A 12,793-nucleotide genomic window follows, 5' to 3' on the forward strand; every position below is an offset into this window, starting at 1 on the left:
CTTATCAGACCCCGTAACGCAGGGCATAGGTGTACCCAGGGCCGCCAGGGGCTGCAGCATGTATTATGCCGCCCCTGGCTGGCCTCCTAAATTTGACACAACTGGCTGCACGACAGCTGGGGCGAAGACGTGTAACCACCCTTCGCTTTAGGTATAGTAGCTCTATATCTAACCATACAATGGACACCCGAGTTCCTATCAGTCACTCCTATGGCAGGCCTTAACAATCCTGAAGGCAGAGTGCGTGGGCTCGTGTGAGCTAGGTTCAGGCCCGAGCCGAGCCCGGTTGCAGCTTGCGGAATCAAGACCCAATGGCTGTTCCATGATAACGCGTACCACATCGGTAACTTCGGTGTCGCGTTATCAAGACATTTCGAGTAAGGTGTCATACGAATCGGGATGCTGCCCTCTCACCAACCCTGGCGACGAGGTTAACATTCCGCCCTTCTAGAGGGACACGACATGTACGTAACTGTGAACCCCGGTTAAAGTTAACTGAAGCCTCAGCTCCACAAAATGGATGCTGCCACCACAGACACAAGTCTGACCTCCTGCTGCTGGGAGTCCTTCCAGCGAGGAGCACTTGGACAAAGGGTTTCCTGTCGAGGGCGCTGTTCGCACCGTCCCAGACAGGGTTTGTGTATTCTGGGTAGGTAGGGCTTTGGCGAGAAGGTGACTGCGGAGTGGCACCCCGGTGCTCACTACGCATCTGCCGGTTAGAACCAGTTCCAGGGGCGACAGCCCTGGCCTGGGGAAAGTCCGGCAGGGGAGAGGGGCGTAACTACCCCCCTTCCTGGTCCCACCCTTAGGGCAGGACCTAGTCATGTACCCACCCCTTTCTTTAGGATAAAGGCCGGAGCGGGGACCCTTCCAAATTAGATCATCTTTGAATCAAGAACTCCTTTCTACGAAAGTACACTCAAGACTCTTCTCAAGATTTCTCCCTTGTGACTAAGGAGTAGTCACCCTGCATCAGCAGGCACCATCTAAGAACTCTGCGGTTTGCTGCAAGTCCTTCCTCAAGGATCCGACGGCCCAGCTCGACGAGAACCGGCTTCCCTGGCACCTCTGACCTCTACCCACGTCATCAGCTCAGCTGTGATCTGTGGGTGCGACGAGACCTCGAGGGACCGGCCATCATCAGAACCTGCACGCTCTTAAAAACCAGCACGACCATCGAGGTAACTCTCTGGTGAGTGCTCTGGGGTCCGAGAAACCCCGACCCTGAGCCGCTCTAGCACCGAAGTGCAGTCTCCCAGCATCTCCACGATCTGCGTGGGGCCCTTCTGCTCGCTGCTCAACCTGTTGTCTGGTCACTCGCCGCTGGCTTGTGCCCTTCTGTGACGACATCCGAGAATCATCACTGCTGGTCTGGTTGCTCCAGACTGGCCCTTGCTTCCATCTTTGCGAGAAGCACCCCGGACCCTCCTGGTCCACTCAAGACGCCATCTTAGGCCCACCCCGTGGCCCTGAGATCTGCCAAGGCTTGTTGCCCCATCCTGGGCCCAGCGACGCCGACAGCATCATCCTTCGTGGGACAGCTCGCACCTCCACCGTGGTCGCCGACAACGCCTCCTGGTCCGTGAGACTGCAGAGCCTAGCGTCGCCCACTCACCTGGTCGAGGTGACGGCCAACCGGTGCCTTCCTGGTACCCTCTGACTACTGGCTAGTAGTACGAACTTGGTCCCCTCTGCTTTCAGGTTTCATCAATCTCCGATCCAGGCTTGGATCTCTACGAACTATTCAGCACTGGTCGCCGGCTAGCAACTCCTTCCTTCCGGCTCCTGGCTCGTCAGCGAAGACCCCGACGCCTGTAAGACTTGTGCAGCCGCAGCCCTCGTGGCTAGGTAACTCGGCATTTCGGTGCCTGCATAGCCTCCTTACTCTAGGGTCCCGAGTCCCTCGCTTCCGACTTGCCTTATCGGGTCCGCCCGAGACCTTAACCTTTCCGTGTCCTCGGACACTTGTTTTTAAACTGTGCACTTGAAGTATTTGCTAAAGAGATTTGGTCTGTGCTTAGTACCCTGTCCTCATAAAGAGTACAGGGCTGTTGTGATTCTTAATAAATATCCTGTTTATTTTCATAACACTTGTGTGGTGTCCTTTCACTGGGTATTCAAGGGGTACATGTGTGGTAAACAGCTGGCTTAACACGCCCTCTCGAGTCTTTAGCCTTAGACTGCTCGTATCCACGCTACTAGGATAGCTGGTCTATAGGTTGACTTACAACCAAACACCATAAGGGTCGTTGGAACGATACATAGCGGTCGCTAGAATAGCGAACGTTGCATATCGGGCCAACTTCTCACACTGGATCGCTAGTTTGAGCTACTTGGAGTCTGGGCGTCTGATCTCGCTTTGGTTGCAGGTGAAAGGTTCATCTAGCCGGTTAGGAATCTTCTCATGGGGGCTGATCGACATCTTGGAAAATGTTGAGTACCAGTGATGTCTAGCAAAGGTGGAGGCAACCAACATAAGGGTTAAGAGATGTTTGCAGTCATCTTACAAACCACATATGAAAGGAGTGTGAGGGGCAGACAAGCAAGGTAAAGATCCAGGACCAGTTCATCCATTCTACATCGCCCACGGACTGCGTGTAATTGGAGATGAAGTTGGCCACTTTGCATTTTCAGGAGTGGTAAACAGGTCTGTCTGTGGGGGGCCCCGCTCTGGAAGGACTGGAGTAGGATTTGAGGGAGGAGATTCCACTCCTGGACTGGTTGATGTATCCGGGTGAGCAGACCTGCTAAGTCATCCACTCACAGAAGATTCTCTGCCCGAAGGTTATGAAGTGGCAGAGGGCCCAGTCTCTTGCTCTAGTGCTGATAGCAGAAAGGACTGGGTGCCTCCCTGCTTCTGAAGGTATCACATTGTGGTCATGCTGTCTGCCTTGATAAGGATTACTTTGTCTTGAATGCCTTAATGGAAGGCCGCGAGAGTGACGTGCTAGGCTATTAACTTAAGATAGATGATGTGCTGGCCCTGGTGATGAGGGCGTCTAAACTACCTAGACTGTCTTACCGTCAAGATGTGCCTGCCACCCGGTGAGAGGAGCATCTGTGGTGATCGTAACTTGCTGAAGGGGGTCTGAGAAAGGCCTGCCCTGCAAAGGCTGCTGCTGTTCTACCACTGCAGAGAACGATTGTCAGTGGCCATTACAACACTAGACTTTCCCAGGGACCCTCCTTGTGGGACCACTGAGCAGAGGCATTCCAGAAACATTCATACATGGAGCAGAGCATGTAGTACTATAGAGATGCAGGGGGCCAAGATCCCTAGGCGCTGCATTGAAAGTCTGACTGTAAGCGGACAGGTATAAAAAGAGATAAGAGCTGTGGAATGCCAATCACCTCAGCTAACTGGGTCCAAATTGAGGAGGCGTCACATGCAAAATAAAGATGGACTGGTACTCGGCCCAAGTAACCACCAGTAGCTGAGATTAATTCCACCCATCACTTTTTATTATATGTCACTGTGATGCACAGGTGGGAAGAGTATGCCCAGATGTGGGTCCTGTGATCACTGTGCCACTGGAACCAAGCTGTACCCGCATGGCGAGCACGGCTAGAGGGACTTGGTTGCGTGTGTTCCAGTTCACAAAGGCCCTGCCTGGCAGTTCGGGCTGCACTGTTCCCACTGAAGCTGGGTCAAGACTGATTCGCACAAGCCTGGTCTAATCGGAGGTGGCATGGTGGGCAAAAAACAGTGTTTTGGGATGAAGTCCTGAGTGACTGCCAGTGGCTGAGATCAGTTCAAGCATTCCATCCATCACTTTTTTTGTTTACTTCCGTTACAGATAATGCAGCAGCGCCTTTGGTAGTCCGCCAAAAACCTGTTTCACAAACATTGTGAGACACAAACACGGTGTCCCAATTATTGTGATGTAAAAAATATCAAAAATATTGTAGGACAGAACATGGAAGGTAAGAATATTTTTTTTAAAAAACTCTTTTATATTGTTCTTTAACAGATGTACATATTGTTTTCAAATTAATTAGTCGAGTTTTATTATTTTTGAGTTATACAAAGTCAATTTTTGGGCTGGTGCATTCCTAGGTCAGCTTCCTGAATGTCCGAAGATGTCTTTAGCAAAGCAGACAGGTGCGCAGCCTGGTAGGCTTCGACCGAAAGAGCCTTGAGGATTCCCATCCATTCACCAAATAAGCAGTAGACAATCTCCGCAGCAGAGCATATGAGAGGAAGTGGAGCGCCGCATCTCTCTTCCTCATCGACTAGAGCATGTGTCATACAATAGGCTGCATAGACTGTACAAGTCTAGGACAGTCTGAATGTTGTTTGAGGGATCATGTACTGTATTATGTTAGCACGGACCACAAAAGGTTCCCAGTCTGACATCAGGGCATAACTTGAGCACGTTAACCTACGAAGATCCAAATCTGGAGAAAGTTTAATGACGCTCCCTTACATTGACAGGAAACCCACAATGCACTTGTAACAGACTATCATAATTCCTCCCCGTCTCCAAATCGAACAGGCAGTCTTATGCTAGCAACGCAGTACTATGGGAAAGTTACATACCCCTAAGCATTGTTTGCATCTTGTTACGGTGTACAATCACTTGCTGTATTCTGGCATCTCGTGTCCCGAGTTGGAAGGATGAAGGATATGATCCAGAAACAAGAGTCGTGTTTCGTGTCTAGAGATACCTTATACCAAGTACCGACTTGCACCAATCTTGGTGAAATACTTACAAACCTTTTCCTGAATCTTCATATCATACGAACTGCATGTACCAGAATGCACAGGGGCGATCCGGCTGAGAGGGTAGGAGTGTGATCCCTCTTTGTTACCTGTTAAAGGGCTCCCGTGAGCCTCCGTAGCGGACGAGCTATTGGTGATGCACCTGCGCCCCCGAGAGGCAACAAAGCCTGTTAGTGTTGTTTGGCAGCCTTCAAAGCCACCCCAAACTGATCTCTACTGATGAAGGATATGATCCAGAAACACGAGTCGTGTCTAGAGATACCTTATACCAAGTACCGAGTACCGAGTTGCACCAATCTTGGTGAAATACTGTAACCGGGAGTACCCGGTGACCGAATGCCAGGCTCCCTCGACGGATTGGTAGATTGTGGACTCCTTGACTCTCCTCTCTTTTCGATCTAACCAGAAGGACTGGAGTACCGAACAAGAGCCACTCTGGGGTCCACCAGCGGAAGATGAGGAGGAATATCCCTTTAAGGGGGCGTACGCAGTGAGAAAGGTACCGCCCTGAAATGACGTGGACACCCGACCATTGGAGAAAAGGCAGGAAGCCCTGAAGGCGGCGTGTGACGTCACCGACGAGGAGGACGGAGAGGAGCTTGGTGATAGCGTTCGGAAGGAGGAAGACGGAGAAGCAGACCGAAGATCGAGAGAAGCCGAAGAAGATGAGAAGCCTGGAGGCCACCGTTCCAGCGACTCGCCCAGCCACACTCACGGAGGAGTGTGGCTTTCCCAGGTACAACAGAGGGTGTCGAGCTGGGTCGGGAGGCGGGGAGGCAATGCAAACAGGTAGCGGAAGGGTAAATCAGAGCACTTCCCCGTGATTCCACGCACCTCTGTACCTCCCTCCCTTACATTCTTTTCCACATCGTGGGCACTAGAGCACTGTAGAAATTCAACTAAGAGAAGTTTCACTAGAGCACTGGTGTTATCCCTTCACTCCCCGGGACCCTTAAACCATACAGTCTTCAGGCTGTTGTCTTACGTGTCCCTTCTCTTTTGTTTTTTGGCTCGCTTACGCAGCGGAGAGGGGATTTCAAACCATCGAAGGTTACCATCCTGGCATAAAGAAAGAAGAGTAGGAATTGTTTTCTAAGGAGGAACATCCCATATTCTTCCACAGCAACCACGGATCCGGCTGCTCCCTCACGCGAAAGACATTTAATGAAGAAAAATAAGCCCTTTATTAAAACAAAGCCCTATATACCAAGGTCTGGTCTCCGGTCCATTTCTCCCACTCCGCTACAAATACTTACGAACTTTTTCCTGAATCTTCATATCATACGAACTGCATGTACCAGAATGCAAAGGGGCGACCCGGCTGAGAGAGTAGGAGTGTGCTCCCTCTTTGTTTCCTGTTAAAGGGGTCCCGTTAGCCTCCGTAGCTGACGAGCTATTGGTGATGCACCTGCGCGCCCGAGAGGCATTTGAAGCCTGTTAGTGTTGTTTGGCAGCCTTCAAAGCCACCCCAAACCGATCTATACTGATGAAGGATATGATCCAGAAACACGCGTCGTGTCTCGTGTCTAGAGATACCTTATATCAAGTACAGACTTGCACCAATCTTGATGAAATACTTACGAACTGTTTCCTGAATCTTCATATCATACGAACTGCATGTACCAGAATGCAAAGGGGCGATCCGGCTGAGAGGGTAGGAGTGTGCTCCCTCTTTGTTTCAGAGTTGGAATGACCACTTGTTTTCCTCAGCCATAAGGTTCTATTTAGGGAATCGAATATGAAAGGTTCCAGACCTTTCCATTTCATTGTTTATATTTTTCCCTGGGAAATGGCTCAGCAGAAATATTTGTGTTTACCAAAACAGACTTTCTTTGCAGAAATCCACTTCATGGGTTAACATTAATATTGGAAATGTTGTGATCCGTAAATGCGTAAAGAGAGAATTCATGGCTGTGTTATATACATCCTGCAGTATACTACTACTCAGGAACACAACTAAGTCTCTCTTAGTTCCTGAAAAGCGGGATTTTGGCCCAACAGAAACCTGCCCACTGCTGATGGCTCGACTCATTATTCAGACAGTTCAGTGTGTCGCCTAATACTATAATCATCTGCTTGTTACCTGAATAACACTAAACAGCCCTTTGAGCAATAACACACGCAGGGTTTATTAGAATCTCTCTGTGTTGCTTTTGATACCAAGAAACACCCTTTGCAGCAAAACAAGAGGCTGCAAAACAATCTGAATGTGGAGTCGGAGTTGGGTGCATGGAGCGTTTCCTACCTACATCACACGTGCACGTACTGCGAACATTCACATAAAGTACACTTCAAGATCAAACACAAGGTGGCCGAACACGCACAGCATGTCAACCTACAACAGCCCAATGCTGCACAATCGCTGCTATGTCAAGACTCATGCTTTGCTAAAATTTGCCATGTTTTCAGTTTTTAATTATTCAACTTGATTCTGGACAATCCAGGAATAGTCCAAGAGTCCCTGACCCTACTTAGAACCACCTCTCACTGTTCATAGCATTTCTCTGACCCACACTCTGCCATTTTATATACACTTCACCAACTGCTGAGATCCCCCTGTCCATCACAGAGGACACATATGAACCGTGGCCTAACCTCTTCCACATCGAAGCTCCGTGGCCCACTCCAGGCACAGCGCCCTCACTTCAGGACCAGTTCAAGCATCCAGGTCTCCATGCTGACAGCGGTGCCCCCACACTCACTCAGAACCTCAGAAACCGTCCACCGTTTCCACACGCGGTCCACTGTCCAACAACACCAGGTCCCCATGGTCCGGACAGGCAGCCCCATCCCCGTACCTTAAAGACCAGCTCGTCGGTCACAGCAAACGTCCTCTCCAGCTTGCCTGTGAGACCATTAATCTCCTTCTGCAGATCCCTGGTGTCCGAGAGGATCTGGGGAGAGAAAGGAGTGACATAAAAACACAGACCCAAGCATCACGGACATAGTAACCCCGGAAAATGCAGGTAGAGGCTAGACACACATATAAGAAGAGACGGTCTCTAACCTGGAACAATGCTGAGCCAATATGAACACGGTGCTCACTTTATATTATAACCTGGCCTCTGACCAGAACCACAGAGGCCAGCACCTACGCTGGGGAGCTGCGACACAGCAGAATGTGAACCCAAGAAAGCAAAATATTGGCGTCGGTTGTTTGACACTCGAGACACATGAACTGGAATAAAAACGTAAGCCAAGCAATCGTCCCAGAATGCTTGTTGTTGGCTTCATTGTCAATGCCGCACCGAGACGCTGTTCCTCTATTCACACCACCAGATACTGCGCTTATTCAATGACAAGTTCTCTTGTGCCCTCCGCTTTCAGGGAGATGGACTGTAATGCCCTAGTTTTCAAATATCGCTTTCTATACACCTTATAAGGTCGAAGCACCTTCAGAGGGTCGGAGTAAATGGCCACTCCATAGGTGTACTATATAAAGCACTGCTGGGCCCAGTCGTACATTAACAGCATTCCTCAGTTTCCTGGATGCCACTTGGGCGCGTGGTTGGTAGCTTGTTGCTTGAAATAGTTTTACATGAGAACGCTGGAGCCGTGCATGAGGTTAGGGATAGTCCGTGGCAAGTTCCGCGTACTGCCAGTGTTGTCCTAAATGGTTTTGAGTGGAGGTGGTTAATGGTGTAACAGGGATCTTATGGATCGGTAGACTTATAGATGGAACTCCGCAATGAGCCCCCAACGCGGTCTGCTTCTTGCAGTCGTAACATGGGCTTAGCACGTGCAACATTTGATTAGTCATCCTGCTGAGCACCCAGACCCATGTGTTCTAAAATAGTATAAGGCCTTCAGGGGCTTAAGTCAACTTTTAAGGAAATGTCACATTTTGTTATTGCTTTCCTGAGTTCGAGTTGGTTCCTGATCCTACTTATGTTCTTGGTCGAGGGGTTCCACAGCTTGCAGGTTTGTGCCAAGAACAGTCTTCCATCTTTACCGTTCTTGCTGTACTGAGTGGTGATTAGGTCAGGAGGCGTTTAAGGAGTCATGGCTTTCCGCTTATGGCACGCTGAGGGCAGAGATGCGAATGCTCCACACCCACTTATACCCAGAGCATCTTAAAGAAGAGATGGCTGTTAGTCCTCACAGCGTATCAGTGCGGTCTGCTGTGACACTTCACATATATGGAGAACGCACTACAGGATGGTACAGAACGACAAGAAATATTTATCAATCTCTAGTCTGTAACGTAGGAATCTTCACTGAAGTCAAACGCGTGAATAATTCCCCACTGCGCTGCTTATGATCTTGCATACTACATCACTCAGGCTATGTTAACTTCGATCATTGACGACATAACTCATTAGAATCAAAGAACAACATTGTTCAAATTACAAATGAGTGCCGTAGTCTCCCGTCAACCCTAAAACACAGACGGGAGGTGTGGGGCCCGAGCCCACACAGAGGGTTGGGTACGCACATCTTTAGTGATGTCATATGTGAGGTTGTAAGCAGTGCTTAACGCGGGGCAAGTTATAGTTGGTCGACTAAACTTTAACTAGCATATTTCAGTGCTTTGTGGTTTTTACATTAGTTCTGATCTCAGTCCAAAGCCTAACTAACTTTAACCTTTGATTTTCTTTAGTGAATTTCTAGTTTTTTATTTACGTAAGTTAAGTTCTTGGCACCAACCTAACTACAACTAGTTTTTTCCAGTGAACTATCCTGTAAGCAGATTTTCATAGCATGTAGTGTAGATTCACATGCTCTGCATACTCCTGCCGTCGAGTGTAAGGCCCTGACATTACAAGTCGTTTTTCTTTGAGAAAGCTTTGAGTCGCAGGATGTTGTGCGGATCCACCATTAGCAGACAATGCGCCAGGGCAAAGACTTCATCTTGGATTGATTTTCACTCAGTGAGTGAAAGGTCAGAGTAGAGTGAGAGTAACTATAAGTGCCGTGTGCATTGTTATCGGTTACTTGAGATGCAACAAAATAAGAAAAGTAGGGATTCTTGAAAAGACGTTGGAGCCCAGAGCGGAGCGGTTTCTAGCAGACTGACGGTTGAACAGTGTAATCCTGGCAGCATCCCACTGCTCTTCTCCACTGAAAGAGTGCATTGCGTCCCAAGTCGCCCCCAACAGAAGCGCCAAGGCCGAGGGTGCGCGATTACTCAATATCCGCTACATGGACAACATCCTTCAGGTGCGAGACAACATGGTGGGAGAGGAGGGGAACACGCCATGCATAAGGAAAGAAGAAGAGAGTTCCAAGGCTGAACTAGGATGCTAATCTAGTAAATTAGCAGCAGAGAGCATGCTATCACACTCTGGTAACCCCTTCGCAGCATTCCTCACACACTGCGCGGGAAGCTCCCCTCGTATTCCAGGTACCTCCCTTCCAGCCCCCTCTCATGATCTCTGATAGAATCACTTAGGATGTGCCTAGACATCTCCTGCCGCAGTATCCTTTACATGGTGCTTTGGCAAATCCTTCCCAATATCTCTCACTGACACCAGGTAGCGCCTTCTCAACATCCCTCCCACGTAGCGCTCCACACACACCGCTGAATGCAGGCCTTTTCATACAGCTCCGAGGCTGCTTCCTCGCAGCATCAAGCAGGACACACCTTTGTGATTTCCTCTTTCTGCTTCTTGATGTTGCCCACGATCTCCAGGATGCGCTGGGTGTACGCTGCTCTCGACACGTCCTTTGGGAGGCTCTCATACTCCGCGATCTGCAGGACAGAGATTAAGGAGGAGAATAAACATCCCTGGCAGACAAGGGATGGCCACAGAGCTCTTTCACACATGAGACAACTGTGAGGACACAGACATGTGCACAAAGCCCCACAGCACTCACCAGCTGTGAGGACACAGATATGTGCACAAAGCCCCACAGCACTCACCAGCTGTGAGGACGCAGACATGTGCACAAGCCCCACAGCACTCACCAGCTGTGAGGACACAGACATGTGCAAAGCCCCAGAGCACTCACCAGCTGTGAGGACACAGACATGTGCACAAGCCCCACAGCACTCACCAGCTGTGAGGACACAGACATGGGCAAAGCCCCAGAGCACACACCAGCTGTGAGGACACAGACATGTGCAAAGCCCCACAGCACTCACCAGCTGTGAGGACACAGACATGTGCAAAGCCCCAAAGCACTCACCAGCTGTGAGGACACAGACATGTGCAAAGCCCCACAGCACTCACCAGCTGTGAGGACACAGACATGTGCAAAGCCCCACAGCACTCACCAGCTGTGAGGACACAGACATGTGCAAAGCCCCACAGCACTCACCAGCTGTGAGGACACAGACATGTGCAAAGCCCCACAGCACTCACCAGCTGTGAGGACACAGACATGTGCAAAGCCCCACAGCACTCACCAGCTGTGAGGACACAGACATGTGCAAAGCCCCACAGCACTCACCAGCTGTGAGGACACAGACATGTGCACAAAGCCCCACAGCACTCACCAGCTGTGAGGACACAGACATGTGCACAAAGCCTCACAGCACTCACCAGCTGTCGGTGCAGCTCCTCTTTGCGCTTCGCCTCGTCAGCACCAGCCCGGATTCGATCGTGAAGCTCTTTAATGTCTGCAAACCTGCGAGAAGATTCCAGCTGCAAAGCAAGGAATAAACATTGGTCTTATGCCACATGGAGACTCAGCTACACAGACTACAATATTAATGCCAGCAGGAACCATGCCCAGTGGGGTCCCTACTCCAAGGGCTTCTTATTGTATTCCACACCAAGAGGTCGAGGTCTGCTGCTTGGACAAGTCCTGATACCAGAACAGGGCTTCCCCCACACACCAGATGATTTATGAATCAAAGGATGTGGCCTAATGGCTAGGGTGGTCGACCTCGAAGCTGGAGAACCAGGCTTGAGGCTCGGCAACGACGCTCAACACCCTGTGATTCTGGGTAAATCACTTAATCTCCCTGGGGCTACCAGAAAAATGAATGTGTCCTCATGTAACGTAACTGTTGCACATGTAAACCGCTCTAATACCTTTGAGTTGAGTTTGTGCTATATAAACCCCCCCCTCCCCTTAAAAAAAAAAAGAATATATACATTATGTCACAGTCCAGGAGGAGTATTTCAATTCCGCCTCAAAGACCAGAATCATAGATGAATATTCTGCCTTTGACAAGGTGTTTTAATCAAACAATACCCGCTTTCCTGTCCAACACACTGTCCCACGTCCTAGGTAGTGTTAAAAATGAATGTAGAAACATAGAAGGGAGGATAGCGTTTAACAGATATGAACAGGCCACTCAGCAGTACAGTACGCACGCTTTTCTTTGTTCGGAGTGTACAAGAGAAGCTGTACAAACACAGACCTGAGCTCAGGAGAAGCAAACGCCTCAGAAGGTGCATTACAAATACATATGGCCAGGAAGCACACTCTCCGCTTCCCCAAATCTCTGGTTCTACTTTACTCCCCCTGGAGAGACAGTCATTAGTGCACACGCACCGCAACAATACTTATGGACTCAACCCATCTCCCACCAGGTGTACTTGGCTGTAGAACGCATTCTCAACCCATCGGATGCATGAGGAATTTTGCACAGAGCTGGAGATGGCATGACAAGACACAAAGACCTTCACGTTTGAAAGGGACACATCTTTGTCAGGAATGAATGATTGTAGGGCTGTGCTGCGGATGGGGGGTTGCAGGGCTCACAAGAGAGTGTTTCTACTCAAGAGCGAATGACAGAGTCCTGCAACCACAAAGAGAAATCAAAACGGTTTATGCCATGGTGGTTGTAAATCAGACTTCGACACTCATCCCCCGAGTAGTTAATGAGGGCGATATTAACACCTGGTACTTATAGCAGAGAATAAGCAGATGTGTTGTGTGATGACTTTTAACAGCCCGTCAGGCCCCGGGCTTTGCAGATCTCTCTCCAAGCTTGTGAAACCCCACAGCTTCCTGCTTTGGGGAACCCTTGTGGAGTAAGTCATCATGACACCCTCCCCTCTCAGAGAAGGGCGGTCATCTAGCTGCCTATGTTGTTCGTACAGTCAGATGGCAACTGACCCGACCCTCTGTAAGTGCCCTCGCCACTCAGAGACGGAGACCCACCCACTGCCAGCA

General features: G+C 49.7%; 1 protein-coding gene across 2 annotated transcripts in view; it reads right to left on the reverse strand.

Annotated features, from left to right (window-relative positions):
- The window catches only part of CCDC22 (CCC complex scaffolding subunit CCDC22), a 102,709-nt gene that overhangs the window by 49,592 nt on the left and 40,324 nt on the right, over positions 1-12,793 (reverse strand). For both annotated transcript variants that reach the window (XM_086940154.1, XM_086940155.1), the window contains exons 13-15: positions 11,209-11,310; positions 10,308-10,415; positions 7,522-7,617 (exon numbers count right to left, since the gene is read on the reverse strand). In XM_086940154.1, the coding sequence (XP_086796280.1) occupies positions 7,522-7,617; positions 10,308-10,415; positions 11,209-11,310 (306 nt within the window). The remainder of the gene's footprint in view (positions 1-7,521; positions 7,618-10,307; positions 10,416-11,208; positions 11,311-12,793) is intronic.

Source organism: Lissotriton vulgaris, chromosome 10 (genome assembly GCF_964263255.1).
Source record: "Lissotriton vulgaris chromosome 10, aLisVul1.2, whole genome shotgun sequence".
NCBI lineage: Eukaryota > Metazoa > Chordata > Amphibia > Caudata > Salamandridae > Lissotriton > Lissotriton vulgaris.